Consider the following 22812-nt stretch of genomic DNA (forward strand, 5'->3'; position numbering starts at 1 on the left):
GATTATACGTCGCAGGTTGCTGGAATGTGACGGGAAGGATCGCGGGAGTCGTCGGAACAGTATAGATTAGGATACGGGTCTTACAGTGGGGTCCACTTGAGCTTTGGATTCAACCCATTCTTTGTCTCGTGACATAAAATAATATCTCTAAATGGATGGACAGAATGGATATATAATATATACATATATATGGGCCCCACCGTATGGGCCACACCATCTTTAAACCAAGTCGCATCGAATCCGCTTTCCCAGAAGGGTATTTTTTTTTGTACCGTAGACACAATCTTCCGCCAACTTCCCTTTTCTCGACCCGGACAAAATCCTTCTTACCAATCTAGACTCCTATTCGTACGGACAACCCACTAAAGACGAAAATACTGCTACTTTTTCACTTGCATTTTACTTAAAAATGAGGATATTTTTGTCCAAAACCCTAATTTAGTACCCTAAAAATCTACTTTCATAATTTTAAGTCTTGTGCCGTCGAACACAACAAACGCCTAATTTTTCCTTCCCGCCAACTTTGTAGCGGGTGTTACCCTTATTGTAGAGCCTACCTTTGATGATTTGTTATATATCCACTCTATACATTTGTTTTTCCGTATCATTTTAAGACGTTGTCCCAAACATTAAGTAAATCAAAATCTCAGGTAGACCACATCACATGAAACAATGATGTTTAAAAGTTCACCATTAAAAACATACAAGGGCTGCTTTAAGTAGATCCCTAACGTCTATTTGTCATCCAACCCGTTGATATGGTCAATCAGAACGGGATGAAGGAATATAAAAATATTCACCCGAGATTTCGATATTCTTGAGTATTGGTTTAACGTTATTTAATAATAGGAAAAAATGGATGGACGGTCCGGATAAAACATATACATCAAGGTGGACCCCACAGAGCCGTGACAGACTAACCATGTCTATGTCTCTCCACCGCATTCGTAAAAAAGGGCTTCCGAAGCCATTTTCGCAACAGAGATTGGGTTCCGGAACCGGAACCCTAAATCCCTAAATTTTCTCCCAAAAAATCCCCCAAATCCAACGATTTTTGGCAGATTTGTTGCCGAAATCTCCCTTTTGTAGGAAATCTACGATTTATTCGACAAAAAAACAGAAGGAATTTGAAGTTTTTTCACATTTACGGCTCTCGATCGTGTGGCCCACCAAATTCAGCTTCCGATCACGCAATCTTCTTCCACAGGTACCGAAATCCCCTCTTACATGGATTGAAAGATTTTCCCTCTTTTTTTTTTTCCTTTTAAAAAAAAAAAAAAAATTTCCGGTAAATCTGCAGATACAACATGATAGTATCGCTAATATCGGTGATTTCGCAAAAAAAATCATGCAATATTGTACGATATATCGCACGATAAAAAGAATTCTGGTTTTTTTAACAAAAATTCCGACGGTATCGGATGGGTTTCGTCTCGCTGACCAGCGATAACAATAATATCGGCCGATAGTATCGATATTAGGAACACTGCACAGGGATATATCATCTGAAATTCCCCCTGCCAAGTAGGACTATAGGAACCTCTGGTGGGAATAAACAATGGGTATTACAGAGGTTTTACGGGGTTATAGAAAGTAGAGATTTATGAAGGCTGGTTTTGGGGTCAATGTTCCGGTGTAAGAAGGCTGAATTTTATGGCTGGATTTTATAGAAGATTTGGATGGAAACCTGGGCCGGCTATTGTTGAAATTAGGGACAGATTTTGGGGCAGAAAATTGGGGCGTGATGAACTGTTTTGGGAATAGTTAATGGGAAAGTTTTGTCCATTGATCATAGGGCAACTTTCTGGACTGTTTTGGTTTCAGAAATTGGACTGCAATGAGGCTGAATTGCAAGCAGATACAGGGCAGATTTGAAGAGAGATGGGTTACAAATTTCAGGACTAAATTTCAGCAGGTCGAGGGATGTTTTTCTTTTTGCTTCAGATTTGGGGCTGTGAATGGGATGAGATATGGGACAAATTGGACTAAGGCTTAGTGGGGTCTGATTTGGCTGGGGAAAGAATAATTTGGAGAAAAAAAAAGGTAAAGGGGAAGAAGAATAGAGAAAGAGTGAAGAAATAAAGCCCTTCCCAAGAGCAGAACTTGCTCTTATACCAAAAGTAATGCAACTAGAATCAAATAAAATTGAAACCAACCTACTAGGCTAGGCTCAAACATCCACATGCACAGATAGATAAAAAGAAGAATGAAAATTGAGAGCATGGCTCAACAATCATCTAGCCTTTATGCTAGAGATCACAAACCCCGCTCTCTTCTACTGTAAGAAAAATTCTCAATGACTCTTATTGAAGAAATTCTCATGAAAAGTTCTATATATGTATGGGCATAAGAGCATACTTATAAGTCATTGAATATTGCTACTTCCAATATACTAAAACTGGATTTTCTAAAAGAGAAAAAAAATCCCCTAAGAAGCTTAAATAAAAGAAGAAATTGCAGTAAAGGACTCATGCCATGTGTCCTTAAGTGGGCTCTTCTGGACCGCTTCTTGTGCATACGTGTGGAGCGTGCGCATGTGGGATGAGATACAGTCGCATCACATGTCAATGTTGTAATATACATCTGTCAGCTGTCCATGAGCTATTTACTTCTTATGGTTTGGTATATATGAAACTCATCTTGTTACACCTGAACTGGGTACATGATTTATGTCATGGACAGCTGGTACCACGGCCTACATCACTTGAAAAGTCCAGTTAATAATAGTAACAGGTAGAGAATTGATATCTGCACCCACCTCCCTGATTGATGCATACACTCATTCGTTTCTGCTTCTGCTAATAATATTGTACTATTGTAATACACATCGTTTTTCTTTTCTATCAGTGATGACATGTGTGAATAGTCGCTCCCTAACACGCAAGTTATGCATTTATATGAATTGTTACTACTGGTGCTCGCAACTGAAATGCGTTGGAGCAAATTTTTTTTTTGGATTTTTTCCCCCTTTGTTGCCTATTAATTGCATTGATTGGCCTTGTGGATGTATGTCTCTTCAAAGGAAAAGCATCTTTCTTTTTTGTGCTTTCATAGGTTACTAGTAACTGAAGAGGACATCCTCTCTTTGGTGCAGCTCAATATGGCAACTCTTAGAAACCTCAAAATCAAAACCGGTACATGCAAACGCATCCTTAAAGAGCTTCATTCTTATGAGAAAGAGGTTGAGAAAGAAACTGCAAAAACTGCAGACATGAAAGAGAAAGGAGCTGATCCTTACGATCTTAAGCAACAGGTATGCGCCTAAAGCCTCAGAGATATCCTGGTCATTGGATGTGCAATTTTATCATCCTTACCAATGAGTTTGGAAAGGTACTATGTTTTTAGTGATTTTCTGGAGTGTTAGTCCTTTGTTTCCTATCGATGCTTGTTTTTGAGATCCTTAGTGAGAATCTAGCTATTTAAACTTCACTTCAAAGTTATTTTTAGATAAAGTATGAGCCATACACATCCTATCCATGCCTGTTTTTGACTTACTGTTTTGCAGCTCTTACATTATAGAGAAATTGTTGCATTCTTATATCCATTCTTTTTATTGGATTTGTTATCAAAATGTAGTTTTGAGTTCTTCGAATCACTATGAGTGGCCTAATTTTGTCTATTACAAGTTCAATTCTCATCATCATATAGAGATGGTTCTACTTAGGTTTGACATGCTAGTTTTCTTCTTCTTCTTTATTCTTTTTTGGTGTTAAAGTGATGTGCTCCATGGTTGTTAAAACCACTGTGATGTTTTGCTGCTAAGTTTCTACCCATCTTTCTCTTGTCATGCTTTATGAACTTCTGAATGGGATTCCTTAATCCTTTCTGCTTAATCCATTGACTTCTCTGCATACCACTCTTATTTATGGCAATTCACAACTTTCATGGCAACTCTAGTTGAAACTTTTGGCTTTGGATGTTGCATTAAGTGCAACATGCCACTTCCAGTCATTGATTTGGTCATAACTCTCTCCTTTCTTTTTCTCTCTGCTGGTTTTGGTTTTGGTTTTTTGTGATTGGACATGTCATCCATTTTCTTAACTGTCTTTCCAGAAGGTCTCAATCATTTTTTGAGAAAATAGGAAACCCTCTCTACCAATGGAGAGTGATCCTCAACTTTGGTGGTCCCAAACTGTTGTCTAATGTGTATGAGGGATGCGGAGTCAGTGAACCACTTGTTCATCCATTGCACATTTGCCCACATATTAATGGGGAAACTTTCTTGCTGTCTTTAAGGTCTCGTGAGTGATGCCCAAGTCAATCGAAGAGCTCTTCCTCATGTGGCATGGGGGAGGAGAAGGGAGGAAAGATGAGGTGGCTTGGAGGCTGGTTCTAATGGCGATCTTGTGGGGCTTGTCGGGGGAGTGGAACAATCGGGTCTTTTCGGGTAGCTGCAAGTCAGTTGCGGATGTATTCAAGAGGGTAAAGATTGATGTATTAGACTGGGTGAAGAGTTTGGTTCCCCCCATCCATAGTGATGGGGTCAAGTTGGTTGGGGGCCTTGTTCTAAATTTTTTGTATTCTTTGCCTAAATGAGTGTTCTCTAATTTTTATCCTTTCCACTCAGGATCCTTTTTCCCCCCTTTTTTTCACTAAAGGTGAAATGCTACTAATGGCATTGAGAAATACCAGCTCAAATGGTTGAAAATCAGAAACTATAGAGAAAAAAAATTGTCCTGGAAACATTCTGACATAAGTCTGATACTTGTTGGAATTTCAACCCAAATGAAACAGGGTGGTTTCACTTTCATTTTAGAGAAAGGAAACATTTCAGCCGAAATAAAATGAAATTAACTACTTTGGTATTTTCCAATTGATGGCCTGTATTAATTCTCTCTGTCCATTGTATTGTGAATACTCATCTTCATATTGAACTGATCACAACTTCTCATTGTTTTGTTGTGCACAATTCAGCTTAGACACATGCACCACAAGGTGATAGACATGGTGATGTCAAAACCTGCCATGATGACACATTTTGTAAAATGATTATTTGTACTTGTCACATAGATATAAATATATCTAAGCAGTTTTATCTAGTGTTATAGCTATTTCCTTGTAACTTAATTAGGCAGCCTGGTTTTTATGGTGCATTATCTGGGAACTTATAGAACATCAAACGTGTAGACGGTCACTCTTTAGAACTTGTAAGACTTGAGTGATAGCGTTCTACTTAATTTCAGTAGCTTTTGTTTCGTTCCAACAGGAGAATGTGTTGGCCGAGTCGAGAATGATGGTTCCCGACTGCCACACACGCCTGGAGGCTTCCCTTGCTGACCTAAAAGGAATATTGGTTTGTATAACCTACTGAGCTAAACTAGATACACTGTGATTTAATGAAATGGACCCTTAACATATCCTTCTATTTCAGGAAGAGTTGAAGGAGTTGAATCAGCGAGGTCCTGAGATTAAGGAAGCTCAAAGCATTATTGCAGAGGTTGAAGCATTGTTTCAAAGCACTGAAGGTTAGCAGTTCAATCAACTGTTTTAGTTGGTGGCTTGATCGCCGTTGCTTTGGTTTTTGTATCTTGTTCTAGTCTTTTTTCAGAGGCTAGCATGCACCACTTCACTCTGCAGATGGATTTGTAGCCATGCAGTTTTGATTTTTGGCTTCTGTTTGTTTCTAAGTAAACGGCTACCTTATACTATAATTGATGACGGTGCTTGCCATCTTCGCAGGGGTTTACTCTCCTCATGTCTTTCATTTGTTAATGTTACAATCTAAGGGCTTAGTTTGGATCCTTGATAAATATATCTAAGTAGTTTTATCTAGTGTTATAGCTATTTCCTTGTAACTTAATTAGGCAGCCTGGTTTTTATGGTGCATTATCTGGGAACTTATAGAACATCAAACGTGTAGACGGTCACTCTTTAGAACTTGTAAGACTTGAGTGATAGCGTTCTACTTAATTTCAGTAGCTTTTGTTTCGTTCCAACAGGAGAATGTGTTGGCCGAGTCGAGAATGATGGTTCCCGACTGCCACACATGCCTGGAGGCTTCCCTTGCTGACCTAAAAGGAATATTGGTTTGTATAACCTACTGAGCTAAACTAGATACACTGTGATTTAATGAAATGGACCCTTAACATATCCTTCTATTTCAGGAAGAGTTGAAGGAGTTGAATCAGCGAGGTCCTGAGATTAAGGAAGCTCAAAGCATTATTGCAGAGGTTGAAGCATTGTTTCAAAGCACTGAAGGTTAGCAGTTCAGTCAACTGTTGTAGTTGGTGGCTTGATCGCCGTTGCTTTGGTTTTTGTATCTTGTTCTAGTCTTTTTTCAGAGGCTAGCATGCACCACTTCACTCTGCAGATGGATTTGTAGCCATGCAGTTTTGATTTTTGGCTTCTGTTTGTTTCTAAGTAAACGGCTACCTTATACTATAATTGATGACGGTGCTTGCCATCTTCGCAGGGGTTTACTCTCCTCATGTCTTTCATTTGTTAATGTTACAATCTAAGGGCTTAGTTTGGATCCTCGATAAAAATGTGGTGTGCATCTGGTGCCCATGGGAATGAGAATGGGATGATATTTGATAACAACTGAAACCTGTTATAATTCCACTCCCATTTGAGATGCTTTTTATGGATGGGGTAATTTGGTATATCCTCAAAATGGTCCACTACACAGTGTGGATGAGAGGATGCACATTCTATCTTATACATTTTGGTTGCACCAAAATCAGCCCGCAGCTTTTTATTTGTTCTGTTGATTGAACTTGCAAGAGGACATTGATGTTCATGGAACTAGTCAACAACTAAATGCTGTAAATAATCCTTTTCTTTTTTTTTTTGGTCTTGCACGAGTACCATCCCACTGCGATTATCAGTAACGCTATTAAATTACCAATCAGCTCCCATGTCTTTGAGATTTTTCTAAGTTGAATCTCATGATCGCATCTGTTGCTTTTCCCCCTAAAATTGCCATCCAACTTGAACCCACTCGTACCTTCACACCAATGCAATTCTTGATCTCTGTTGAAATTCTAAAGCATCCCTCCTTAGCTCTAGCTTTGCATTTATTTACCAACTCCCTTGTTTTGTCAATCAAAACTATGTCATCTGCAATTCCTTGGGGTGTCAGCAGTGATTATATAAAGTTTACCTTTCAGTCCAGCAAAAAGCTGAAGCTTGTTCTGGAGCTTGTTGATTGTGCTATCGGGGAAGCAAGCAGAGATGCTAATTGGTGGGTTAGTGGGGCCAAGAACCATCCTTGGAGTCTAGATTTTATTGTAAAAGAGATTAAGATCTTTGGTTGGGGCGCTAAAAATATCGTTTTCTATCTCAACCAAAGATTCTAATCAGGCAGCTTTCAATTTAGCATCCTCCGGGGTATCTTGCCCACATCTTTGTATTGGGAATCCTTTCCATCTCTCTTGGCTTTTAATCAATCTCCTTTGTAAAGGCAGCTTCGGCTGCCTTCCCCTTTAGCTGCTTGTTTTTTGAGATCTTGGGCTTTTTATTTTTTCTTACTTTGCGAGTGTTTTAATAAATTTCTGTTCTCTCCCAAAAAATAACATACTTATAGTTTGAAAATATTTGCACCTGCATCTGATTGATCCAACCTGAGTTTGGGTCAGGTTGGGGTGGGTTAACAAGGTCCTTGGGTGTGGGATTGGGGTTGAGTAAGTTCGGGTTGGGTTAGGTCGGGTTGGAATTTGGAAATGATCACATTTATTTAGGTCAGGTAGCGGGTTGGATCCTCTTGATGATGGGTCAGGCTCGGGCTTACTCTCAATCTGACCTAAACCATCCAAGCTGCACTCGTGCTTCTCACCGAACCTTATGTGGGTATCGAGTAAGGAGGGTGGGGTTAACATGGTTCGTGAACCACGTGATCAAAGGAATATGCTGTGGCCTGTCATGAGTTGGGTACCAAGAGATGGACAGCAGGACAGGAAGATTGACGGACACAGTTCGACGTACGCACGTGTCCCAACTGATGAACAACATCCCATCAGCCAGACGCGGATTGCGTCCTGCCCCCGCCCGGACGGTAATCCATCCGGGCAGGTCTCTATGGGGCCCACTGTGATGTAAGTGTTTTATCCACACTGTTAATTGCTTTTCTCAGATCATTTCAAGTATGAGACAAAAACTGAAGCAGATATAAAGCTCCAGTGGACCACATCAAAGGAAGTTGTGGTGATAATGATACCCACCGTTGAAACCTTTCTAAGGCCACTTGATGTTGTTTTACCATCCAACCTATTAATAAGGTCATGCAGACGTGGATGAAGTGAAAACACAAATATCAGCTTGATCCGAAACTTCTCCAGCTCCCAAGAAGTTTTTAATGGTGTACGTTCAATCCCCACTTTGTGGTCCACTTAAGCCCTGGACCTGGATCATTTTTTGTATCATACCTTAAAATGATTTGAGAAAACCGATGAATGGCGTGGATAAAACACTTACATCACATTGGGCCCCCAGAGCCCTGCCCGGACGGATTACCGTCCGGGCGGGGGTAGGACGCAATCCGCGTCCCCCATCAGCCAGTCCCGTAGTCCTCACAGTCACAGGAGGTAACTGTGATTTAAATTTCGTTGTGCTCGCCGGTTAATTGTTTTACCACTTATCAAAGTAAATTCATGATGACATGTATCTCCCAGCCGATTAGATCATTTCACATGGGATATTTGTTCTCCAAATTACTACTAATTATTAGAAAACCAAGCAAACCTCTATAAATAGAGGCTCACCTTTTGTTGAAAGAGATATACAACAACAACACGAGGAAAATCACAAGAAGATATAACAGAGTTAGAGTGAAAGTGAGGGCAGAGTCAGAGTATAGTAGAAAAAAGAGTGAAAGTGAGCAACATCCATCCAAACCCTCCAACCTAGTCTATTCTAGTGTCCAAGCCATCTTTATAGTTGAGAATTGACGGAGTAGGGTCAGAATTTGGTATCTCGGATCATCTCCTTTTATGAGGAGTGTCTTACCTTTTTTTTTCTCCTCCCACATCTCCACGTACATGGGCGGCAATCATACTGTTTATTTTATTTCATGTCTTTACATTTGCATATCATCCCTCTCATACACCATTTGCTTATAGTATGCATAACTGTCAATTGTATGCTCTATACTTCGTCGAACTTTCAAGTCCTGATGTATTAGAAGTCAAGTCTTTGTCTAAACATTCTTATTTTTATTTGATTGTTAACATGTTGTATTTGTTCTTATTTACATCTCTTTTGTAGTCACTATATTCTCGAATCTAACTCAGTTAGATACCACAATCTCCTTTTATATTAGTTTGGGTGAGGAGTGGTTAATTGTTGATTTTTGACATTGTTAACAACTAGCCAGTAAGTTAATACAACAACTTTTGGAACCTCAAATTTTTCAAAAAATAAAAAATTAATCATGTTAAGTAGAGATTGTATGCAAGCACAGGCAAAAGGGGTGCCTAACCCCTTCATTATCCATCAACGAGGTCCTTACCTAGAGTCCTTGATCATAGATTTTATCTAAGAGTCATCTTAGTTTGGAGAATATTCTCTAATTCCCCAACTTAAGGCTATTCTACAGGTCTAGTGGACCATAAATTCTAGGCCTTTATGGGCTATTGGCAACTTTTAAGTCTTTTAAATGCACCATTATGAATCAACACCATACCCATCCAAAATCAAGTGACGAACAATGTAAGATGCATTTTTGGAAGCGCACTCGCCCAACTACAGGATGGCATCCATAGGTTTACTTGAGCCTTGAATCCACCTTATTTCTGAGTTCATACCTAAAATGACATGAAAAAAATGAATGGACGACATGGCTAAAACCTATACATTACACTGGGCCATCGAGAGCCTTTAACTGGATCTGAGTCGATCCAAGCGAGGGCTGGATGCAATCCCCTTCCATGCCTATGCATCAACCATCATACTATGCCAAATATCAACGGGCTTGGATTACCTATAATGCATCCTAAGAAGTTTCCATGGTCATAATCAAAGTGCTGCCCATCGTGATGTTTGAGAGAAATCCATCTTGTACATCCGTTTTTCCAACTCATGTTAGGGCATGAGCTCCAAAATAAGATTGATCCAAAACTCAGGTAGGCCGCAAGAGAGAAAAAAGTAGGTAGGGAAATGCCTACTATTGAAACCTCCTTGGGGTCCATCGTGATGTTTATATGCCATCCAATCAGTTCATAAGATTATTCCTACTTAGGATGAACTAAAAACACAAAAATATCAGTCCGATCCAAAACTTTTGTAGCTCCATGAATGTTTCAATGGTAAACATTCAATCCTCACTGTTTCCTACCGCCCAACCCACTTAAGTTTTGGATCTACCTCGTTTTTGAGCTCATGTCCCAACATAATTCAGCAAAATGGATGAACAGGGTGGAATTCTCACAAACATCATGGTGGGCCCACTTATCTTCTGACCATAGAAACTTCCTCTCAGGGTGTCACATGCAATCCGCGTCCAGCATGAATCAACTCCTGGCCAAAAGGGTGAGGTTGCGTATTAGGTGGTGTTGCCCTTAGAGGTGGGCTTGGGGTTTACCTCAGCCTAGAATTTGAACTGTTAAGGGCTGGGCCTATTGAAAATTTAGATTTTGGTAGGCTCGAGCCCGGGCCATTGACAACCGTAACTAAATTGTTAGGTAACAGCTAATCTGCTCCCTTGCACGTTTGAGTGCACCCACAACACCCTACTCTCTCTCTCTCTCTCTCTCTCTCTCCCTCTCTCTCTCCGGGATGCTTGGTGGAACAAAACATCTGCATTCGGTTAGGCTATCTACTTGATGTCTATGAGCCAAATCTCTGCAATTTATTTTTTTTAAAAATTTCTAAAGGGTGCGTTTAGTTTCATCAAATATCACGAAATTGGTGCAACCAAACGCACCCTTAAATCAGGCGAGGCCTCACTACTCAGCTTCTTATGCATTGGAATTTTTACCCTAGGTTGTATTATGTTTTCTACTTTGAAATAAACTATATCCTATGCTAATTGGATGTCCCTACATCCATTAGATCCTAGTTTCTTCTTATTTAATGATCTTGTGTGACGATGTTGGTAACTTAGGATTATGCATGATGTTCTTTTGGTTTTCATGGGATTCGTGATGATTATGGCAATGCTTGTGTGTGGTTTTTTTTTTTTTTTTTTTGTTGTTAATTGTCTTAATTCTACTACTTGTTCTCACATGTTCTTTGGTTCATGCATCGGTCCTGCATCATAGTCAAATTTGTAATTGCCATCTATCCACCGGTACTCACATTTGTTTAATCTATGACCCTTGTGGTTGATGTTTTTCATTTTTCTTTTTTCCACTTCTTTGTTGCAGTCAACTTGATAACAATAACTTCCATGGGAATGAAATTCCAGCTTCTTACAGCAACATGTCAAAACTGTTGAAATTGTAAGTGCAATTTCTTAAACTCAATATAGTTTTGTCCTTATTTTTGGTTAAACAATGAGGATCAGGCACATTCCCGATTCTGGATACATTTAAACGAAAATGCTACAGAGGATGTAGGTACATTCTTCTTAGGCATTTAGGGCCACTGGGGTTTTGAGATTTATGGGGACTGCTTGGAATGGATTTCTTCCCACAACCTCTTCCTTTCTATTTCGATGCATATTTGGGGATTGGCTTCATTTGATCAGCTGTCTAACACATTCGATGGTACAACCATTTGTTTAGCATGGCAGCTAACCATGGGATAACCTTAGAAATCAGTGCTTTGTTTTTTATCTGTCAAAAAGAAAAAAAGATGAAAGAAAATAGTCCGTTTTTGGTTCACTGTAAACTGTTTGTATTGGATTGAAGCTGTATTATGGTTCATGCTTTTATGTTTAAGAAGATTTGAAATGGGAACTTAGGAAAATGACTAGTTCAAGAAATAGTATAGGCTGTGATACATCAAAGCATGAATAGTATTCTAATGTGTCAGACCTTGTAAGTGGGATTCATGGTTTTTTAATCCACCGTTGATCTCATGGGCCCCATTGTGGATGGAAGATGCTCCAAAAGTCTTCTTGGCTGGAACATCCTACCCCTTCATTAAGTAGCTTCAAAATAGAGGGTTAAGAAAAATACAGCCATGATCTAGTGTCTTTTCAACTGGAAGATATTGGGGAATCTGCGATTACAGCTCAATGGCTGAATCACCTAACCTAGGGCCACACCTTTATGGTTTTAGTGAGGGTCGTGACATCAGATTGGTTTTCACGTTCCAATTCCAATGCATAATGACCACAATTGAATTTACAAGCATGAATTTGAAGAAGGTAAGAGATCCTCTGTGGGTCCCACATTAAAACAGATGGGTCTCTGTTTACTTAGAAGTGACTTGCTTTGATTTCTCTGTTACACTACTCAGCTTCTTATGATGATACATTCCCTGGCTTATGAAATTCCAAATGAGTGACTACTTCTTTGAATTGTTCGGTGAATGGCTGATATTATGTGGTTTCTGTAGTGCCGATTGGACTTTCATGCTTTAATGCCATTTCCAGTGGATGGAAATCATTTTTCTGCTCTCTCTCTCAGGAAATTATGAAATCCCGATTCCATGCTAAGGGGTTTTTTTTGGCTTTATAAAAGCCCAGGAAATTATGAAATCCCGATTCCATGCTAAGGAGTTTTTTGGCTTTATAAAAGCCAATTGATCTTTATGGCAATTCTATGCTCGTTCTTTCATTGGCTGATTTCGGCTGCGTTTGGATGCACTTCTGAATTGAATTGAAATAACCAGTTCAATAGAGTGAATTGAACAAATTGCGATTAGGGGTCGTTCACTCGTTTGTATGCCTGTAAATGGGGCTAACTGTAAATGATTTACAGTCCGGGTTTGGATGCTAAAAAATGCCTGTAAATCATTTACAGCTTTCAGCCCCATTTGATTTACAGGCAAAAACCTGTGATTACATTTACAAGCTCTCCATTTATAGCCCTACAGCTATATTTTCAAAGATTGGCTCTCCGTTTACAGGACTAAAACAATTTACAGGCTATCCATGAGGTGGAAGGTGCTACCTTGATTCAACTTGGCTTGACTCGACTGAGTCACTCGCCCAGCCGGCCGCTTTTTTGTTTCAAAAGTAAAATGGCAGGAGACTTGAATCAAACAGGCGACCTCGCTTATCTAGGCAAGAAGGTGCTGCAAGCGTACTACACCACAAGGTTGCATGTTATTTTCGTGATTTTAACTACGTCAGCTTTACCACTTTACATGTATAAAATACTAGAAATTTAATTATAAAAATATTGAATCATCGGTCGAGTCTTCGAGTTGACCCAACCCAGGTAGAGATTGAGTTTGAGTTTTTGAGTTTTTGAACTATGTAAAGCACAACCAAGTATTTTATTTTTATTTTAATTGCTTTAGGTTCTAACCATTTTAATGCACTAAATACTAGAAATATAATTATGAAAACATCAAATCATGTTGATTAAAGACTTGGTTGAGTCTTCGAGTTGATCAGTGAGTCGACTTTTTGAACTATGGAAATCACAACCAATTATTGTATTGCTATTTTATTTACTTTAGGTTCTAACCATTTTAAATGCGTTAAATGCTGGAAATTTAATTATGAAAATATCAAACCAAGTTTATTAAAGACTCAGTTGGGTCTTTGAGTTGACCTAACCCAGGTACAGTTGGAGTCGACTTTGAGTTTTTTGAACTATGGAAATCACAAACAATTATTTGATTTCTCTTTTAATTATTTTGGGTTATAACCATGTTAAATGCACTAAATACTAGAAATTTAATTGTGAAAATATCGAATCAAGTCGATTAAAGATCGAGTTGAGTTTTTGAGTTTTGAACTATGGAAATCACAACCAATTATTTTGCTATTTCCTTCTGATCAGATAAATGGACATCATTTATTCTACATTTAGAAACATAAAAACAGTCACTTGTATTTTAAATGTGTCTGCATTTCTATCCATCGGATAACAAGTTGTCAGGGGAAATTCCAAGCTGGGTAGGCACTTTTCTCAGCCTAGAATATCTCTTCCTCGACGGGAACTACTTTCTAGGATCAATTCCTCCATCATTTACTGCTCTAAAAGGCCTTCAATCCCTGGATCTTTCACGCAACAACTTGTCTGGGAAGATTCCACAATACCTGGAGAACCTTTATGCTTTGCAGTATCTAAATCTATCTTACAATCATTTCGACGATGAATTACCAAAAAAAAGGGATCTTTGGAAATGCCAGCGGAGTTTCTATAGTTGGAAATAGTAAGCTTTGTGGGGGTATTCAAGAATTGCAATTGCCGACGTGCTCTAATCAAGCTTCCAAGAAACAGGGGAGGTCTCTTGCTTCAAAAGTAAAATTCTCAATAATTGGTGTTGTCCTATGTCTTATTTGATTGTCATGCTTCTTTGCTACCCTTTATTGGGTAAGAAAGTCTAGAAGGAAACCATTTTTTGTGCCTTCTATGGAGGATCCTTTCATGAACATATCATATGCAGAGCTCTTTGAAGTGACAGATGGCTTCTCTTCTACAAATTTGATTGGTACGGGAAGTTTTGGTTCTGTATATAAAGGAATGCTAGATCGAGATGGAACTAGTATCTCAGTGAAAGTCCTCAACCTTCAGCAGCAAGGAGCTTTGAAGAGTCGATTTCTCTCATTAGGTGGCCGTCTCACGCTTATAAAAGCCGCCCTATCCAACCTCCTGGTATATTTCATGTCTCTCTTCAAATGCCCAGCCAAAGTCAGAGAGTCTATAGATAAAGCCAGATGGGACTTCTTATGGCAAGGCAAGGAGGTTAGGAAGAAGTTCCATCTTTTAAAGTGGTCTGAGGTCTGTCTTCAACTGTCAGATGGAGGAGCAGGAGTTAAAGATTTAAAAGTTATGAATCAAGCTCTCCTTGGTAAGTGGATTTGGCGGCTAGGGGCTGATCAAGGAAGTCTCTGGAATTCCATCATCAAAGGCAAGTATGGTAATTCGATTGGAGGCCGGTGGGTTAAAGATTTGCCTTCTCACAAAGTATCTCGAATCTGGAAAGATATTATGAAAATGAAAAGGAAAGTCCTTTCTCATGTTGGTTTTGTGCTTGGCAATGGTTCCAAAATTCGCTTCTGGGAAGATATTTGGCTCGGAGACCAATCTCTTAAAAACAGATTCCCGATGTCCTATCGTATTGCTTCTTCCAAAAACTCAAATGTTGCTGATCATTTTAATGAGGAAGGTGGAAAAATCGTCTGGAATGTGGTTTGCAGAAGACCTCTCCAAGATTGGGAAATCTCAGATTTTACTGGCCTTCTTGAATGCCTCTATTCAGCAGCCCCCTCTCTTTCTTCAGCAGATAGTATATTCTGGAAACCTGACAAATCGTCTCTCTTCTCAGTTCGATCCCTCGACAATCAGATTTATACTCAGCAGTCCGATCCTAAGCTCAGTCTCTCTTTTCTGTGGAAATATGCTGCACCGCCGAAAATTATAGCTTTCGGATGGCTGGTCGGGAAAAAGAAAATTCTAACGGTTGACAATCTAAGGAAGAAAGGGATGATCCTCCCCAACATTTGTCTATGCTGCATGAAGGCCGAAGAATCAGTAGACCATCTAATGTTGCACTGTCCTTTCGCCCAATCCATTTGGGCTGAGATTCTCCTCAGTTTTAATATTGCCTGGTCATTTCCTTGTGATGTAAAGCAAGTCCTTCAGGCTTGGCATGGGGTTTATTTAGGAAAGGCGAAGACTATTATTTGGAGGATGTCTCTTCTTGCAGTCTGGTGGTCAGTTTGGGGAGAAAGAAATAGTAGATGTTTCAGGAACTCCTCTAACCTGTCTGGGGTTGTAGCTACTAGGGCTAAGCGCTTTATGATTGAATGGTCCTCAAATGTCAAGGATCTTTTTGGTCATGACTTTTTCTTTCTTGGCGTGTAATGTTGGTTTGCTCTCTCAGCAGGCCTTCTTTTGTTTTTGTTCTTCTTTCCTTTAATGAAATCTTCTTATCTTTCAATATATATATCAAAGCATGTATCCACCACGTTCTCTATTTTTGCACCTTTCCACTTGCGCTTCTGCATGCAAGATATTTTAACTCTCCTTGGTTTCATCACATCAACTAGCACCATACTCTTACCTGTCAATGTTGTCATCAATGACCTCATAGATCGTTCTCATATGCCACAAAAGTGGTAGTATATAATGTTGTGAATTTAATCCCCATGCACAATGCTCACGTGCATGAATAAGGCCTGATGCAATAAATTCAAAAAGGGCATTTTGCGCCTTTCCACTTAGGCTCCTGCATGCAAGGTGTCTTTTACTCTCCTTTGTTTCATCATATTCACTAGCTCCATACTTTTAACTATCAACGTTGTCATCGAAGACCTCATGGATCATTCACAAAATTGGTGGTACATTATGTTGCAAATTTATTCCCCACATAGCATGCTCACATGCATGTATAAGACCTGATGCAATCAATTCAAAAAAGGCATTTTGGCCCTTTCCACTTAGGCTCCTGTACACAAGGTGTTTTTTACTCTCCTTAGTTTCATCAATCATCATATCCACTAGCTCCATACTCTTACTTGTCAATGTTGTCATCAGTGACCTCATAAAACATTTTCACATGTGTAACAACTCATATCTGTAAATCCTAAACTATAACTTACCATTAAAATCAACACAACCAACCCTTACAAGTAGTAAATCAAACAAATCAGCCCATCTGAACCATAGATCCGGCTGATCTTGAACCAGAGATAAATAGTAAACTTACTAAAGTTAATGAACGGTCCAGATCATGCTGATCGTTGCGTGGGCCCCACTTTTGATGTCGTGCACGAGCAAGAAATTAGGCCCTCCTGCAGTGCATGAGACTACATGCTTGGTCAAAGCACATCTGACTTGATAAACCTAAGAAAAAGTGGGATTTGCCCGTTTTCCCGCTACTCCCAAATTCAAACGGACTCGTCTGTTCGTCGTCATGAAATGGCCCACCATCAGGGACCATCGAAGTTCGTCTCACCAAATATGAACCGTTCGTTGTGTTCAACAGAGACCACTGACCATAACCACGTTCACTTTGCACGTGGTGGTGCACGTGCACACACACGATCGCCTGCTCCAGTCAGCGTGGCGCCAAGAGCTCTCTCCTGATGCAAAAATCCACATCACTGGCGCCCGCTGGCAAATCCGTTCGCCCAAGACATTAGAGACCTTACCCACACAGCACGGCAGATCCTAATCACGCCTACAGTTTCCTGAAATAGCTCCCTATGCACCAGAAAGTGGAAAGAATAATTTCCATCTTTAGCAAGATTTGATCACAACCATTCCCCGTCTTCTAGAAAGCTCTTCCGATTGATCTGGAGCGTCCGGTCTAGGGCTACCGAAACTCTCGTAGCAAACCGAGATTTCAACGAAACTTTGCCGCGACGCGAATCGTCTCCCGTATTAAAGGAACGTGTAATCAACGGCCCCTGTTTCTCCGTAAAGCGGGACCCACAAGCCTCATGGTCAGCATCTGGACTGTCTAAACGCCCCAGATCATCAGATCTCTCGGTCATTATGAAATCGCCATGACCAGTGGGCCATCTTCTCCAAACCAGCCCTAAAACCCATCTCCTTAAAACAAACCCTTTAACCCATCCAAAACGTCCATCATACGGCCCACCTCACCTGAAATTCATCCAAGGTGACCACATGGACCGACCCCACTTAAAGATTCCTAAATGAGACTTCCCGATCCTTCTCCCCGCTAATCACCCAACTAATCCCGTAGTTACGGTCAGAAATATCTAGAAACAGGTGGGAGTCTATAAATAGGCTGATTTTCAGGGCGAAGAAAGGAAAGAGAGAGAACGAGAGTTCGTGAACGGCGCCCGTAGTTGCTACAACTGGGTCGTAACTCGACCGAGTTACTGGATAGGATAGAGTTTTGACTCTATCCTCCTGTTCGCTAGCAGAGTGTGGGAGTCGAGAGAAAGTAGCAGGAGCGAAGAAGGAGGTCTTCCATCTCTGCTCCAACGTCTAACCGAAAGTGCCTGACTCAACCGAAAGTTCCTGACCCACCTCTGAGTGAGCTCGCACCGAGTCATCAGAAAACGACCCAGGGGTCGCTGAGTCCAGGAACGTATCCTCTGGTTGAGGAAACTCAATTCAGTTGACCAACGTTAACTCGCCAGAACGCTCTGCCAAGCTGAACGACTCCCTCCCTCCAAAACTGCAAGACGTAACACCACAACCCTCCATTTTCAAATGACTCGAATCTGTAACATTCGACTCGTTCCCGAGCCAGACTCGGTAATAACTCGACTTCCATCACTAGCAGGCCAAAGACAGGGTATCGCGACTAACCAGCGAGCCACAGAGACTGATTCCACCCAACTGTCCGCCCGACGCAACTGACTGAGTTCAATCCGAGTCGACTTAGGTGAGCTACTAAACCCACTGACTCAACTTCCCTACCCTCTCTCATCTCACCCCAACTAAAATTATCCATGTACCAGATCTCCAACTCAACCATATTTGAAAAAGAGTCCCGAATCAGCCTCCTACGAGTGACTCAGTCGACCGCCGAGTCACAGACTTCAGATTCAACTCGAACCGATCAGAACCCGAACTTCATTGTGCCGTCAGGTAGGACCAACCTCAGTGTGGGTATCGTAATCGAGCTCATCTCTGTCATAGTTTTACATCTAACTCATTAACGAGTTGATTGCATAAGCACCTAACTGAGTTAACTCAGTAATAACCCCCTGAAATGACACGGCCAAGGCATATCGCTTACTGGAGATCTGGAGTATCACTATGGATCCAAGACCCCACCAGCCGATTACTACAGCAGGTAGTTTTGTTAAATTTGAAACTCAATTAGTTGTGGGTTGAGAAGTCCAACCGAGTCAACTCAGTAGTGACTTACTGGGATATTGTAATGACTCATCCAGGTGTTGTTTGCAACCGTTGCCTTGAAGGATACTTCCCTTCAATCAATTCCAAGAACAAGTAAGTGGTTCATTAAAATTATGTGACTAATGTCGCATGTGCAAATTCTAACTAGGAACCTAAACTCGTGCTTATCTAAATTTTAGGATTCTTGAACTCATCTTGTAAGGACACCAAATTAGGGGCAATACCCACCCAAGGTGAGGAACATCCCCCATTGCTTCTTTCATTCTTAGATTTCCATGTTAGCTTGAATCCCAAATGTAGAGAATGTTAGAGAATTTTAGAGTTCTTCTTGTTCTTAATTGATAATCATGAAGTAATGTTTTAATTGCTCTAATCCTATATTTATTGATTCTGTGTAAAGGATGTTGTCATAAAATTTCCATGCTACATTTATGATTATTTAACAATGGGTACACTTCTAATAGTTATGACATGAATTAGTAACTTTCATATCAATGTATCTATAAATCGTATAGTGGAGAATTGCTTTCATTGTTTCTTACATTCTTTAATTCCCTGTTAGCTTGACTCTAATATATGGATAGATCTTAGAACCTAATAAACAAAAATTAGATACTAAGTATTGAATGAAGTAATACTTGGAATCCTATCACATTCAAATTAAATGTTGATAACCATGTGACTAAAATTATTCTCATCGTCTCTACATTATGGGCATATTTCTAATGGCATGACATGAGCCTTACAAATCTTAGTTCATTTTATCCTATGAGTTGTATAATGGAGAATATATATGTGATGTCTTCTTTTGTATGTAAAGTAGAATGGACCGTTAATTGTTGATCATGTTTGATCTTTAGATTGCCACATTGGTGAGCCCTCTTTTGAGCTTAAAGAAATGTTGAAGTTCCATATTAAATTCCTGGATGGATGTTTAATCTTTTGCTAAGAACCTCATGACCGTTTACTATTTGAGGAGCAATCTTATCAAATCTAAGGAATGTATATAAATGCCATGGCACATAACATCCACGCATGACATTTGAGCTTCACCGAGTGTTTAATGTAAACCACATTCTGTTAGGTTTTCTACAGGTTCTACTACTTAAGTTTAACCATCAGAATATGTGCATTTGCATCACTATGGGCCGTTCATTCTTTTACATGAGGCTTTTCCAGGTTTAGAACCTCCTCGGGTGTACTCTGGGTAGTTTTCCAGGAGGTCAGATATCCTTGGGCGCACTCACCTACATGGTCTTTTCCAGGTAGTCTATCTTCAGCGAGCGACCTTTTCTTCTGACAACTGGATGTGCATCCTCAGATCTGTAACTTAAGTATACATTCATACATCCATGCATACGTGTACATGATTATTACTGTCTTATGAAATGAATATGCTGGTTTAATCTACATTGGAATGATTTGATATGTTTGAATCTTTGAGGGAAATTCTCACTGAGTTTTCACTCATCCAATCGTGTGGTTGCACCAAATAGACGCAGGTTGATGACAGGTGAAGACCCCTATGACGGGACCCAGGGATAGCTGAGGAGGAGTTTGGCGAGGAGGACCTTTTTGCCGATGTAGTTGAGCCATTGGAGCTCAACTAATATCTTAAGATTTGCTTGTGTATTTTATATCTTGCTTACGTTTGGAGGATTGTAATTAAAGTCCCCTGCTGTGGGATTAGATTTTGTTGATACACATGCGGATTTGTTTTTCCTTATTAATGCTCACGATAATTTTGCTTGTGTAGAAGTTCTCCTTATGATATGTCATGTGATTTCCTATTCATTATGTATTTGAGACCTTATTTCATAATGTAACCCTCGGGTTCTGGTACTCGAGTGATCATCCTCGGGCCACAGGGTGTTACAACATGCCACACAATTGGTGGTACATTATGTTAGGAATGTAATCCATATGCACATGCTAACACACATATACAAAACCGGGTGCAATCAATTCAAACAAGCGAAAGTGTAACATTGACTTCCAGAAGCAAAAGAGAAGTTCAAGTTACAAGTAGACCTCAAGGAACAATGAGTAGAGCATTAAGCTACAACCCTTGTTAGGAGCTCAAGCCTCCAAGGAAAGATCACCGCTAGTTCCCAATTCCTCGCTCTCCGAGGAGATGAACCCTTTTTACTCTTTTTTAAAACCCTAGATAGGGGAGAGATGCAACAAAAAAGAGAGAGGGGAAAGACATCTAGGCCTGGGTATGGGATACTTTGGGTCTGATAACTATGGAGTTCTCAGTAGTCTTAAGAACCTGCATATGGGATACTTTGGGTTTGATAACTATGGAGTTCTCAATAGTCCTAAGAACCTGCATATGAAGAGATATTCATGCACATAAACTCTATCGCTGAGCACATACACCATCTGTACATCCTTTCATGTCATCTCCACCCTACCATCATGTGGGCCCACGGCCTCAGGCCCCAAATGTGGACCCCACTTGATGATCTTGAAGATTCATTGATGGATTTTTGATAGGTCACTACCAAAAGAAAACCCATGTACTTTAAATCATAAACACTATTGTTTTCCTTCGAAAAATCATTTTTCAAAAATATTTTGGACCCAAAAGACAGCATGTATCATGACTAACGGCCTATCAACCAATCCAATTGGTCTTTCCTGTTGAAATAGTCTATGGTCTTTGGGTTGTAGCAGTCCTTGTCCATTCCCTTTTGGCATCTGGCATTCTTTTAATAAATTGATGTTACTTCAAATATGTGTATGTGTCTATAGATTCGTTATTGAACTATCACAGGACTATTTAAGGGACCCAACCACACGTGCATGTCATTCCTAGTTGGAGAATCACAGCATGTATCAAAGCCACCAAATGAGATAACAAAATCTCCATGACTAGTCCTCAAGTCTAAGGTCATATGAGCAGAGTGCTAAGAAGTGCATGCTCCCATAATGGGACCTAAAAGCATTCCTTCACTCAATCCCGTGTTCAATATGCCAACTACCAGTAATGTGCACACTCGTGTATTGGTATGAGTCTACACCTCAAATTGCCCGAGACAAGGAACACACTACTTTACCAGTCATCCAGTTGCATGACAACCTCACACATGTACTGCCCAAGCACATGAACAGTTGTGAACACTATTTACATGGACAGAACATCAGGCCTATCTCTCGTGTCATTGGCTTACTACATGCACACAACCCGATGCAATATCCATGAGGGACTTTATGGTTCTACCCATGCTATACAATCAAGTATAGCCCATATAGATGCGAGCACACATGATAACGAAAATACTCTCATTAATTAACCATATGTGTGTGTGTCTCTATCACAATAACAAAGTTGTGATTTGGCTTTCCAGGGCACAATATTACTTCAATGATCATTGTGAGAATCCATTTTTACTTCAAGAAGTGGAAAATGACAATTGAGGAATATTATGCTCTACTGATTGAACTATTTCAACAAGAGTCAGCAAAAAGAGATGCACGATATTGTAATTTGGGGAATATGTAGCAAGATACGAGTGTCATCCAAAGGCCCCTGTCCAAAAAAATAAAGGGAGAATCGCGTGGCAGAAGTAGAACAACAATAATTTGGGAAATATGTAGCAAGCTACGAGTGTCATCCAAAGGCCCCTGTCCAAAAAAATAAATGGAGAATCGCGTGGCAGAAGTAGAACAACAATAATTTAGGACAGATGTAGCAAGCTCCGAGTGTCATCCAAAGGCCCCTGTCCAAAAAAAATAAAGGGAGAATGGCGTGGCAGAAGTAGAACAACAAAGAGGAAATGAACTACAAAGCAAAAGCCTTATAGAACTCCATCGCATCCAATCCAGGCCCAGCGGATCTATCCACCCAAGTGACCATGGCCTCCCCCTAGAGATCAGAAGTTGATAGTGGTTGATCTAAAGGGGCACTTGTTTGATGTATTCGGACCATTGTATGTTTTCTTTTCTTTTCTTTTCTTTCTTC

At 40.1% G+C, this 22812-nt stretch overlaps 2 protein-coding genes and 1 long non-coding RNA gene across 3 annotated transcripts; all 3 read left to right on the forward strand.

Moving 5' to 3' along the window:
* The first annotated feature begins 942 nt into the window (after positions 1-942).
* Positions 943-5750, forward strand: LOC131253354 (tubulin-folding cofactor A-like). Its single transcript, XM_058254328.1, has 4 exons — positions 943-1207; positions 3095-3253; positions 5207-5293; positions 5372-5750. Exons 2-4 carry the CDS (start codon positions 3101-3103, stop codon positions 5468-5470), a joined length of 339 nt encoding a protein of 112 aa, XP_058110311.1. The 5' UTR covers positions 943-1207; positions 3095-3100; the 3' UTR covers positions 5471-5750.
* A 20-nt stretch (positions 5751-5770) lies between these two features.
* On the forward strand, positions 5771-6485 carry LOC131253355 (uncharacterized). The gene is made up of 2 exons (XR_009175108.1): positions 5771-6026; positions 6105-6485. It is a non-coding gene; the product is annotated as an uncharacterized LOC131253355 (long non-coding RNA).
* A 567-nt stretch (positions 6486-7052) lies between these two features.
* Positions 7053-14212, forward strand: LOC131254267 (receptor like protein 27-like). Its single transcript, XM_058255258.1, has 3 exons — positions 7053-7183; positions 11301-11375; positions 13969-14212. Exons 1-3 carry the CDS (start codon positions 7053-7055, stop codon positions 14210-14212), a joined length of 450 nt encoding a protein of 149 aa, XP_058111241.1.
* Positions 14213-22812: the final 8600 nt, after the last annotated feature.

This window comes from Magnolia sinica, chromosome 8 (genome assembly GCF_029962835.1).
Source record: "Magnolia sinica isolate HGM2019 chromosome 8, MsV1, whole genome shotgun sequence".
NCBI lineage: Eukaryota > Viridiplantae > Streptophyta > Magnoliopsida > Magnoliales > Magnoliaceae > Magnolia > Magnolia sinica.

What these genes read in the sequence shown, in the direction of transcription:
- LOC131253354 (XM_058254328.1), top strand. Translation starts at nt 3,101, where the DNA reads ATGGCAACTCTTAGAAACCTCAAAATCAAAACCGGTACATGCAAACGC. An exon ending in CTTACGATCTTAAGCAACAG is followed by an intron (nt 3,254 to 5,206) that starts GTATGCGCCTAA and finishes TCGTTCCAACAG; the next exon opens with GAGAATGTGTTGGCCGAGTC. An exon ending in CTGACCTAAAAGGAATATTG is followed by an intron (nt 5,294 to 5,371) that starts GTTTGTATAACC and finishes CTTCTATTTCAG; the next exon opens with GAAGAGTTGAAGGAGTTGAA.
- LOC131254267 (XM_058255258.1), top strand. Translation starts at nt 7,053, where the DNA reads ATGTCATCTGCAATTCCTTGGGGTGTCAGCAGTGATTATATAAAGTTT. An exon ending in GCAAGCAGAGATGCTAATTG is followed by an intron (nt 7,184 to 11,300) that starts GTGGGTTAGTGG and finishes TCTTTGTTGCAG; the next exon opens with TCAACTTGATAACAATAACT. An exon ending in ATGTCAAAACTGTTGAAATT is followed by an intron (nt 11,376 to 13,968) that starts GTAAGTGCAATT and finishes CACTTTTCTCAG; the next exon opens with CCTAGAATATCTCTTCCTCG.